The 10,160-nt window shown below is 34.5% G+C and overlaps 1 protein-coding gene across 1 annotated transcript in view; it reads left to right on the forward strand.

Annotated features, from left to right (window-relative positions):
• The window catches only part of LOC133192125 (cytoplasmic dynein 2 heavy chain 1-like), a 35,062-nt gene extending 26,309 nt beyond the window's left edge, over positions 1 to 8,753 (forward strand). The window contains exons 55-74 of the mRNA XM_061328001.1: positions 1,106 to 1,204; positions 1,390 to 1,513; positions 1,734 to 1,897; positions 2,153 to 2,272; positions 2,418 to 2,552; positions 3,047 to 3,190; positions 3,453 to 3,608; positions 3,756 to 3,866; positions 4,075 to 4,279; positions 4,595 to 4,758; positions 4,885 to 5,010; positions 5,122 to 5,232; positions 5,391 to 5,546; positions 5,694 to 5,772; positions 6,043 to 6,233; positions 6,435 to 6,656; positions 6,944 to 7,159; positions 7,388 to 7,587; positions 7,771 to 7,969; positions 8,308 to 8,753. Coding sequence (XP_061183985.1) covers positions 1,106 to 1,204; positions 1,390 to 1,513; positions 1,734 to 1,897; positions 2,153 to 2,272; positions 2,418 to 2,552; positions 3,047 to 3,190; positions 3,453 to 3,608; positions 3,756 to 3,866; positions 4,075 to 4,279; positions 4,595 to 4,758; positions 4,885 to 5,010; positions 5,122 to 5,232; positions 5,391 to 5,546; positions 5,694 to 5,772; positions 6,043 to 6,233; positions 6,435 to 6,656; positions 6,944 to 7,159; positions 7,388 to 7,587; positions 7,771 to 7,969; positions 8,308 to 8,466 — 3,081 coding nt within the window. The 3' untranslated portion in view covers positions 8,467 to 8,753. The remainder of the gene's footprint in view (positions 1 to 1,105; positions 1,205 to 1,389; positions 1,514 to 1,733; positions 1,898 to 2,152; positions 2,273 to 2,417; positions 2,553 to 3,046; positions 3,191 to 3,452; positions 3,609 to 3,755; positions 3,867 to 4,074; positions 4,280 to 4,594; positions 4,759 to 4,884; positions 5,011 to 5,121; positions 5,233 to 5,390; positions 5,547 to 5,693; positions 5,773 to 6,042; positions 6,234 to 6,434; positions 6,657 to 6,943; positions 7,160 to 7,387; positions 7,588 to 7,770; positions 7,970 to 8,307) is intronic.
• Positions 8,754 to 10,160: the final 1,407 nt, after the last annotated feature.

Genomic DNA, 10,160 nt, shown 5'->3' on the forward strand with positions numbered 1-10,160 from the left:
AGATCAGATTTTTTTTCATCTGTTCATCCACAGCTTTACTTTTCTTTCGGTCATAACTGTGTATCTATATAGACAAAGAATATAAATGTATTCATTTGCTGAAGGTCAAGGTTAAAGCTTCATGTTAAATCAAGCTGTCTTCAAGATCATATACAAATTGGCCATGTACAGGAGGCATTTGCCTTTGTTTTTTCATTGTGTTTGACAAACATGTTTAGAAAAAAAAATGATTACATATATGGTAAATCTTATAAATCTTATAAATGTATTAAGAGTTTAAGAAAAAATATATCTTGCACAAATGGAGTTAAACTGTTGTATCCAAATGCACTTATAAACTTGCCAACACTTTTGGAGTTTGTGTATGAAAAAGATCATAGATGCAAGATATATATTGCTCTCTTTCCAGGTTTAAATACAAAAATAAATCTTCATGCTCCATCTTTACATCTTCTGACTTCTTATATATACAGTATATTTATCCTGCTGATGTACTTTGACATTTTTCACTAAAATGTTCTTTTTTTTTCCTCTCACCAAAATTGAGGAAAATGTTCACCTAGTCATGTACTGCACAATCATTTAATAGAAATGAGTGAAAGCACTTTTACATCACAGGTGATGGTAAAATGTTTGAATGTGTGCATACTGGAAATTTTGAAAATAATGACTTTTTGATGGGTTTGGTCATTAAAAAAAACATTCAATTATTATGTGATGGAAGAAAAATTTGGTGAAATTCTGAATATCAAACTTATCTGTGATAATCATAATATACATACATGTTTATTTCAGTGCTAAGATAAAAAATAATGATAAACAGATTCTGTTGTTATTTTTTTTTCTTGGAATGGCATAATGTACTTGAATTTTGTTTTAATCAAAATTTGTATGATTATTTTATGCAGACATAAAAAAAATCAATAAAATGTCTTTCTTTATATTCATTAATGTTGGATTAAAGGATAATTGTAACCATTGCAGAAATTTTTTTACATAACCCAGGCAGATGCTTACGCATCATTCCTACATTAACAAAGAAAGCATTTTATTGTTTAAATAACCTTATCTCCACTATATAATTATGTTTTTATAAATGTTTTAGAGTACACTGAGACCATTTCTAATTGACCCCTCCTCCAGAGCCACTGATTGGCTGAAAACTCATCTGAAAGAGAACCGTCTGGAGGTCATCAACCAACAGGTCAGCATTAATATTCTCATTATGACAACACACTACATGTTTTAGCCTGATTGATCAAAACAGTTTGATTATATTGTACATGCATTTAGAGCTAAAAAGGCTAAAATATTCAAAAATCTTATTTAACAGACTTGACAATCATTTGAGAAATGATTTGAAACACAGACTTTATATTTCTCTGACAGGATGCCAACTTTACAACATCTCTGGAGCTTGCTGTCAGATTCGGAAAAACTTTGATCATACAGGAAGTGGATGGTGTGGAACCTATCTTGTATCCATTGTTACGTGGTGACCTTACAGCTCAAGGTCAGAAGTCAAAGTTCATGCAATATGCACACATTATTGTCTTGAAATCATTCATAATATGTCTTTTGTATGTTGGCTTTTGACAGCTAAATAATTTTACCGTACTTCATTTTGACACTTAAAAAAAAGATTTTTTTATTAAAAAGATTAACAGGGCTTAATGAAAAAGTGTTGCATATACAAGAGATTTTGATTTTTGATGTGTACAAATGTTTTTTAGGCCCTAGATATGTTGTTCAAATTGGGGAGAAAACAATTGATTACAATGAGGAATTCCGACTTTTCCTGACCACCAGAAATCCCAACCCTGAGATCCCTCCTGATGCATTCTCCATCATTACGGAGGTCAATTTCACCACCACTAGGGCGGGGCTGACAGGACAGGTGGGGAAAAGTGCTACATAACAATACAGAAAATATTTGTGTGTTGACAGATTTTTTTCTACACAGAGAGATTTATGGCTCAAGTTTGGAATGGTTCTTGTAATACTAATTTCTGTCTTTTATGATTATAATGTAAATGAAATGTGCATAATGTTACAATGTAATGTTAAAAAAATAATTACTTTTATAAAAGCTATTGTCATTATGCTTGTGTTGTACAACTGAGGAGATCAATTTCTTTTGCTCCTTCTGTAGCTGCTAGCGGCCACTATACAGAACGAGAAGCCAGAACTGGAGGTCAGGAAGACTGAGTTACTGAAGACAGAGGAGGATCTAAAAATTCAGCTGGCCAAAATGGAGGAGTCCTTACTAGAGGTAATTAAATTTTGAAAACACTTTATTTTCTTGACCTTTTCATGCATCATTAATGGCTTAATTTCTGTGAATGTTAATTTGATACTGCATTGATTTATTATACATGTATATTGTCCACCACTTGTGCAATACTTCTTTGTTTTAGGAATTGGCCAATGCCAAGGGAAACATTCTAGAAAACAAGGAGTTGCTAGACTCTCTAAATAAGACAAAGGCTAGCAGTATTACGATTACTGAGTCCCTGACAGAATCTGTCCGTCTACAGGCCTCACTGGACCAGGTCAGTACAGGGCTTAACTTAACAACTGGATCAAGATATAGGAATTTTTATAGAGAGCAAAAACATTTTGTTGGGGATGAACAAATTGAGATAACAATTTGATGTAAAATGGCAGGGACTTTTTTTTCTTCAGTCATTGGTGTTAATGCATGTCAAGATGGCTTTGTGAGAAACTTCTCTTGAGTACCTGATTTATAAATATTTTTTGTATTTTTTCTCAAAATGAAATTCAAAGGTATTTTCATCACAGCCAAATGTAGTTTATGTAAATTTCACATGGAAAGAGTTTCAGATGATTTTTTTTCACGCAATTTTCATGTGAATTTCACTTTCGTGTTCTTTTCTTGTAAAATACACCTGGAAGATATGTGTCCTCGTACTCGTTTCGTGCCTTTTTCATGTGGATTTCGTACGAAAAATTCAATTGACACACATTTCCCAATGTATTATCACATTTTACTGTTATACATTAGGAGTTTGAATTTTTGATATAGGAGAGAAATACCTACCTACCTCTAGCAGAGAGTGGTAGTAGGATGTATTTTGTCATTAGTGACCTGGCCAAAATCAACAACATGTACAGGTTCAGTTTGGCTGCCTTCCTCCGAATCTTCCAGAAAGCACTCAAGGCCAAACAGGTATCCAAGCTTATATCTTAGGTTTATTATCAGTCAGTATTTGTTTGCTTTTGACATTTCAAAAATTGCATTTTCAGATAATTTTTTCAGTATATATTGTATCAATTCTGAAAAGATAATTTTCAGTTTTCCTAGTTTTTACATTTGTTAACATGGTGTCTTTCCTGTAATTATAATTAGAGTTCAGAAAACAAAAATATTTTGAGGTTTTTAGAGGTGAAATTGATCAGGCTCACCAGTTACTTGATGATATTTTTTACAGGACGGTAGTGGAACTGATCATAGAATCCGAGCTTTAACACAGAGACTACAGAACCTGGTGTATGAATATGTCTGTCGCTCACTGTTCAAAGCAGATCGACTCATGTTTGCCCTTCACATGGTGCATGGAATGAAACCAGAAATGTTTGATGAAAACGTATGTAGACGGGCTTAAAAGCAATGTTTTTGAAATGAGAAGGTTATCAGAATTTGTGTGTCTCAGAAATATTTTGAAAAAATTGAAAAAACAGAATATTCCAAATGTTTCAAAGGGCTGTTGATTTATATACTGACTGTTTGACAGGAATGGGAGGGGTTCACAGGAATTCTTGTATCTGATGTGAAGTCGGAGGGAGGGCGTGGAATACCCTCCTGGGTCGATCAGGAGAGACACTCTGCTGTGACCAATCTCAAGGTACCTGTTTTCTTTTCACTTGTAGTTGAAGCATTTTATAGAAACTACAGCCAATATTTTTTTCTCTCTCATATGTCTATTTCATGAAAAATTTTGTCCAGAAAAAAAAAAAATTGTTTCATTTTCTGACATCAATTTGAGGGAAAAAAATTCCCCCCCCCCCCAATATGGTCTTGTTTCATGAGAAATATTTAAATATTTGTTGTAGAACAATTTCCCTAAGTTGTACCAGGTGCTGAACTTTGATGATGGGTCGCTGTGGTCTAACTTCTCCCGCAGTAACGAGTGCGAGAAGGAATTCCCTTCTGTGATCGAGAAGCGGGTCACTCTGTTCCAGCAGTTACTTGTAGTCCAGGCAGTCAGACCAGACAGATTACAAACTGCCATGGGTCTGTTTGCTTGCAAGGCTTTAGGTTAGTGTCTCTGTGAGTTTGGTACTCACAGCTACATAAAGAATTAACATTTACCAGCTACTGCACAATACTTTCTACATTAAGATTTAGTGAAGTTTTGTACATGGTTTTCTTGTGAATGTCTTAAGATAAATCAAGTAAAAAGTCACTGTGGTTGCATTAGTTTGTGGACTGAGATATCCACTAATATAAATCGTCCCTCATCTGAACAAATTCTATTTTTATCCCATATCTTTTAAATCTCTCTTTGCTTAAACAGTTTTAGCTAACAAAGATATCACTAGTCATATAATGGTTTTTAATTGAATATTCTAGGAATGAAGGAACTTTCTCCCCCTTCTGTGAATCTCAAGCGACTCCTGGAGACTGAGACTTTGCCAACCGAGCCTATTCTGATCATTATCTCCCCTGGTGCTGACCCCTCACAAGAGTTACAGGACTTGGCTGCTCAGACCATAGGCGGTGACAAATATCACCAGGTTTGTCACTGAATTCAATATTTTTGGGGCTCAAACATAAGTGAAAATTGTTTCAAGTGTAGTTTCATGAGTATAATTGCTTTTTACTTTTTGGTAGTTTTCACCTTGTAGAACTTTTTTTGACAGGTTGCTATGGGTCAAGGTCAATCCGACATAGCTATGCAGTTGCTGAGGGAGTGTGCTCAGAATGGAGAATGGCTGTGTCTTAAGAACCTCCATCTTGTTACAGCCTGGTTGCCTCAGCTTGAAAAGGTATCACTTAGTTCTTCTTTCTGTGAAAGTAGTTTGGGAACTTTCAGACAAATGTTAAGATTTTTGCATGTTCATTTTGTCAAATTAATGTAACAAAATTCTTGTTCCTAGGAAATAAACACACTGAAGCCACATGAAGATTTCAGACTCTGGATGACTGCAGAAGTGCATCCCAAATTTCCCACAATTCTTCTTCAAAGCAGCTTGAAAATCACTTATGAGGTATGAAAATATAAAACATAACTGCTACATATTTGCAACAAACAAGACAATATCATTGAGAGGATAATGTTTTTTTTGATCCCAACATTCAAAACTTTTATCTGTTGAAAAAAAATCTTTGAGAATGGAAAATTGATCCTGCTTTTGTACATCGCTAGGCTCCTCCTGGAGTAAAGAGGAATTTAATGAGAACCTATGAGTCCTGGAGCCCAGAATATATCAGTAAGACCGGCAGTGTACTCCGTGCCCAGGCACTGTTTGCCCTGGCCTGGTTCCATGCCGTGGTACAGGAACGCAGAATGTACATCCCTCAGGTAACTTCATTTTGCATGCATAACACAAAGGATTTATTGGATAAAAATTTTTAAGAATCAAAAGCATAAGCAGTACATTTAAGTTTATGAAACATGACAATTGCTAGAAAAAATAATTTGAAATAACTGTTGGTTTTTTTTTTAAAGGGTTGGACAAAGTTCTACGAGTTTTCACTGTCAGATTTGAGGGCTGGTGCAGACATCATTGACAGACTGATTAAAACAGGTAACTTTATCATGTCAGGTACTCACCTTATGATATTTCTTAATACTTTTCAAAAAAAACTGTGAAGTTGTCTGCTCTTGGTGGGTGCGTACTTTTGCTGGTTTTAAACTTCAGTGGCAGAGATATTCATATCAATTGATAAATAACTGAGTTTTTCCAGAAGTGAGATACAATGTACATCAATTATTAGTGCACAGATTTTTTTTTTTCCAAATAGTATTATTTCACTCATTTGATCTTATTTTTGATACCTTTTTTTTTGTACACCAGGAAATGACCAGGAGTGGAAGTTTGTTCATGGTCTTTACGAGTTTGCTATATATGGTGGAAGAGTGGATAATCCGTTTGATCTACGAGTTATGGTGTCCTACCTGAAGCAGTACTTTGATGCAAACATGTTAGCTCAAGGCAGAAATAAACGATTAGGACCTTTGAAGTTGCCAACATCTACAAATTTTAGGGTAGGTTGTGTTACATTGTTAAAAATTTTTTTTCAATGTTCACCACAATATCTGTTGGTAAGCAAGAACCATTTTTACAGAGTGATAATTGATTATGATAACATTTTACCATACAGTTGACTAATTCAATGAAATGTCATATAGAGTATGAATAAGAAGGAATTTTAGTAAGGTACAAAAGTTTTGTTTACTGATTTTCAGGATTACATTGAGGCCATTGATGAGCTCCCAGAATTTGACAAGCCTTCATACTTTGGCTTGCCAGAGAACATTGAGAGGTCAGCACAAAGGATTATAAGTGGGCAGGTTATAGGTCAACTCAAGGTCTTACAGAGGGCAGATGCCAAGGCCAGCAAGTTTGATAAGGAAATCTGGGCCACAGAACTCGGACCTGTGCTTAATTTGTGGAAGAAGCTTAATCAAGTAGGTTTTATCTCATATTTTTTCTGAAGTATGCAAATTCACAATTTGATATTTTTTTATTTACAAAAGATATTTTTAAACAGAATGAAAAATTGTATGAAAAAATCACTTTCTCTTAAATTTTTTTCATTTCATCATGTGTACATGTACCCTAAATTGAATGAATATTTTGTTCACTTTGGTATGTATACCAAAAGATGTTACAGTTTACTAATACTGCTCTGATAGTTTGATGCCATCAGCAGTTTAAATAATAAAGTAAAACATATCTGTTTTCCATTTTATAGGGCTCCCAGTTGATCAACTCCAAAATCAAGCCTCCTAGTGATAAAACAGGCCAGGAGGCTCCAATTATCTCCTTCATCAAACTGGAGCAGTATAATGCTATCAAACTGGTCCAGAGCATCCACCAATCGCTGGCTGCTCTCAGTAAGATTATCAGAGGAACCATGCTACTTACCAAGGAGGTGCAAGACCTAGCAGCAGCTCTTCTGAACCAAGAGGTAATAATAGACTACGTCCATTGATAACATTGAACATTTTGTTAGAGTGTCAAAAAGTGTGCCTAAAAATACAAAAAATTCTTATATTTTGACACAAAATGCAATAGATTAGATCCATGGTTACCAGAATTATATCAGATATTTGTTACAAAATGTTTTGAATGAGTTGACCTATATGATGGAATTCAACTTCATAGAAATTTTATTGATATGATTCTTTTCCCTTAGACCCCCCTTAACTGGCAGGCTAAGTGGGATGGACCAGAGGATCCCATGCAGTATCTAAGAGGATTAATTAGTAGAGCTACGGCCATTCAAACATGGGTGGACAAGGCTGACCATGGAACTTTGTTGAGGGATACACTGGACCTGTCTGAACTCTTCCATCCGGACACTTTCCTCAATGCTCTAAGACAGCAGACAGCTAGGTACTGCATGTACTCTGTTCTTTATGCATCTTTAGATGACAATTTTATGATTGTAGCATTAATATAAAAGAGGTTGTCATTGTTCATCTTAGAATAGGTTACTAATTGTGAATGAATTGTGTGAAGATGTTTTCTCTAATATCACATGCCAGTAAGCTAACTATCATGAACTTTCCATTTCAGAGAGGTGGGTTGTTCTATGGACAGTCTAAAGTTTGGTGTTAGCTGGAGAGGAGGGGTACAGGGGGCCAAGACCCAAGTGAAGATTGGGGGACTACAGCTGGAGGGCTGTAGTTTTGATGGAGCCCGACTCTCAGAGAACCAGAGGGATTCCCCCAGTGTGTCAGCAATCCCTCCATGTCATGTGGCCTGGATACCAAAAGTAAGTTCCCTATCATTAGACCCCTCTTTCTAACTTTTACACTAGGACTATTTGTTTAACACACATGCATGTGTAGAGTAAAGGCACTCTATATATTTTGTTATGTCTAATTTGAAAGAAAAGATTTATAAGGGTCCTTTTTTTTCCACATTAAAATATACATTGATTTCCAGATTTGTTTATATGTTTTAAAGAGTTAACATGACAGTGGAAATCTTTTCATTTGGAGTATGAATTCTTTTCTTTGTCCAAGTTAAAGTATCTTTACAAAGAATGTAATCAGCTTTAAATAGATTAAATACAAAAACATTAACAAACATTATTTCATCATTTTAAAGGATGCACCAGATCCCTATGGACTTGATGATGTGATTTCCATCCCTGTATATACTAGCAGTGAGAGAGACCACATTGTGACTCGTATGGACGTCCCATGCGGTGGTAACCAAGCATTGTGGCTACAATGTGGCGCCGCTCTCTTCCTCAAGAGCACCTAGACTGTTTCATAGCCCATGTGGTGGCTATTTTGTCAATTTTGACTGCAGAAATTTAGACTTTTAATGACTGAACTTTTTTGAGAGATTACAATTTTTTTTTTAATTAAGGTTGTACTAAATTGTTTGTGGACTTAAGACATTCATTGGCTATCCGTCCATCTTTTCTGTGATAATATTATTTATTTTGTATAAATATTGAATTGCTATTGTGTTGATAGATTTTTGGATTTTTTTTTTTTATGTTTGTTGTCAATATTTCTGTGATGAATTAATAATATACATTAAAAGAATAATAATTCTGATGGAAGTAGGAAAACCCTTTCCTATAGCATGAATTCAAATATCAGTATTTGGTACTTTAACATTTTGTACTACATGTGAAATAAGTGGAAATAAATTCATTCCGAGAACTGTGTAAAGAGTTGTGTATTTCAACAATAAAATATGGTAGATGTGTAAATTTCCAAGGAAGTGAAATAATGATCAAGTACTTCCCTACAATGTAAAAGCTGAATATATAATGTAAAAAAAATATGTTGATATCTAGCAACAGGGATGTGTGTAAAAACAAAGCGGCTTAAAATATATACTGTGACTGTTTTTAATCAACTTCTCAGTTGAATATGCATCTTAGTGGGAAGGGATGTCATGATCTTGATGTAGGTCAATTTTACATAACTTGGCTAAGTGTTCTTTGTACAGCACTTCAGGTACATTACAGTAATTTTCAGATGTAGTTGCAAATGACAGGGTCACCACTTGTGACTGTGCATAAGCAAAAATGTATTACTCTTTACAGGGAAAATTTTGCACCCATTTTCGCCCTTGTCACAAGTGAGCATATTCAAAGAAGATGGCATTATCTCTTAAACACAACTGTGTCTGGGTGAATTTGAAACATGACAAAATTGTTTGCAAGTGTGAAAGGGCAAAATTAACATGGGGCAAAAATAACCCTCTATACAGTATGCAATTCAATATGGGTGTTTCATGCACCTTAGCAGTGCACTACTGTATCTACTTGTCCAACCATAAGCATTTTTCTAGGTTTATCAACCCATTTTCTTTTATTATTCTATGAATTATGCTGTACTGCCATGGTATGGATACAAGATTTACCAAGTTCTTGCCTCCAGTTAGGGTTATAATGTCACATGTGAGTTAGGGAGGGGAGATTAAGTGCGTGTGACACAAAATTTTGCTGATCAATCTTAACATTACATGAATTGATCTACTAGCTCACATCCCTTTTTACCTGGGAAAGATGCAATGGCATATTGAACTATACAACACAAAACATATGAAGCATATCTTGTTTATTTTTTAGATAAAATTCTTTTCAAAATGTCAACATCCTACCTTTTCAATATCAACAACATGCACATTTAAATACAATGTATGCCAATCTTTTTTTGCTAAGCAACAATCAAGACTGCTCTTAAAATTCTATGCATTCAATATGTATGTATGTGTATAATAAAGCTTGTCTCAATTTTTTATTTTATAGAAAAGACTACATTTCTTTATGCAGAACATTTCTTCTAAACTGTTGACACTATTAAGTTTGTTCCATCAATGTGCTGAAAAAAGGAGGTGAAATATATTGGAGCATGTTTATTACACAATGAAATAAAAATGCATAGAAAAATTGTAATTTTTTTCATAGAAACTAAATTAATTCCTTTACGTCATAC

The sequence above is a fragment of the Saccostrea echinata genome, unplaced genomic scaffold (assembly GCF_033153115.1).
Source record: "Saccostrea echinata isolate AGI-Se365-2 ecotype Australia unplaced genomic scaffold, CSIRO_AGI_Sech_v1 ptg000025l, whole genome shotgun sequence".
Taxonomy (NCBI): domain Eukaryota; kingdom Metazoa; phylum Mollusca; class Bivalvia; order Ostreida; family Ostreidae; genus Saccostrea; species Saccostrea echinata.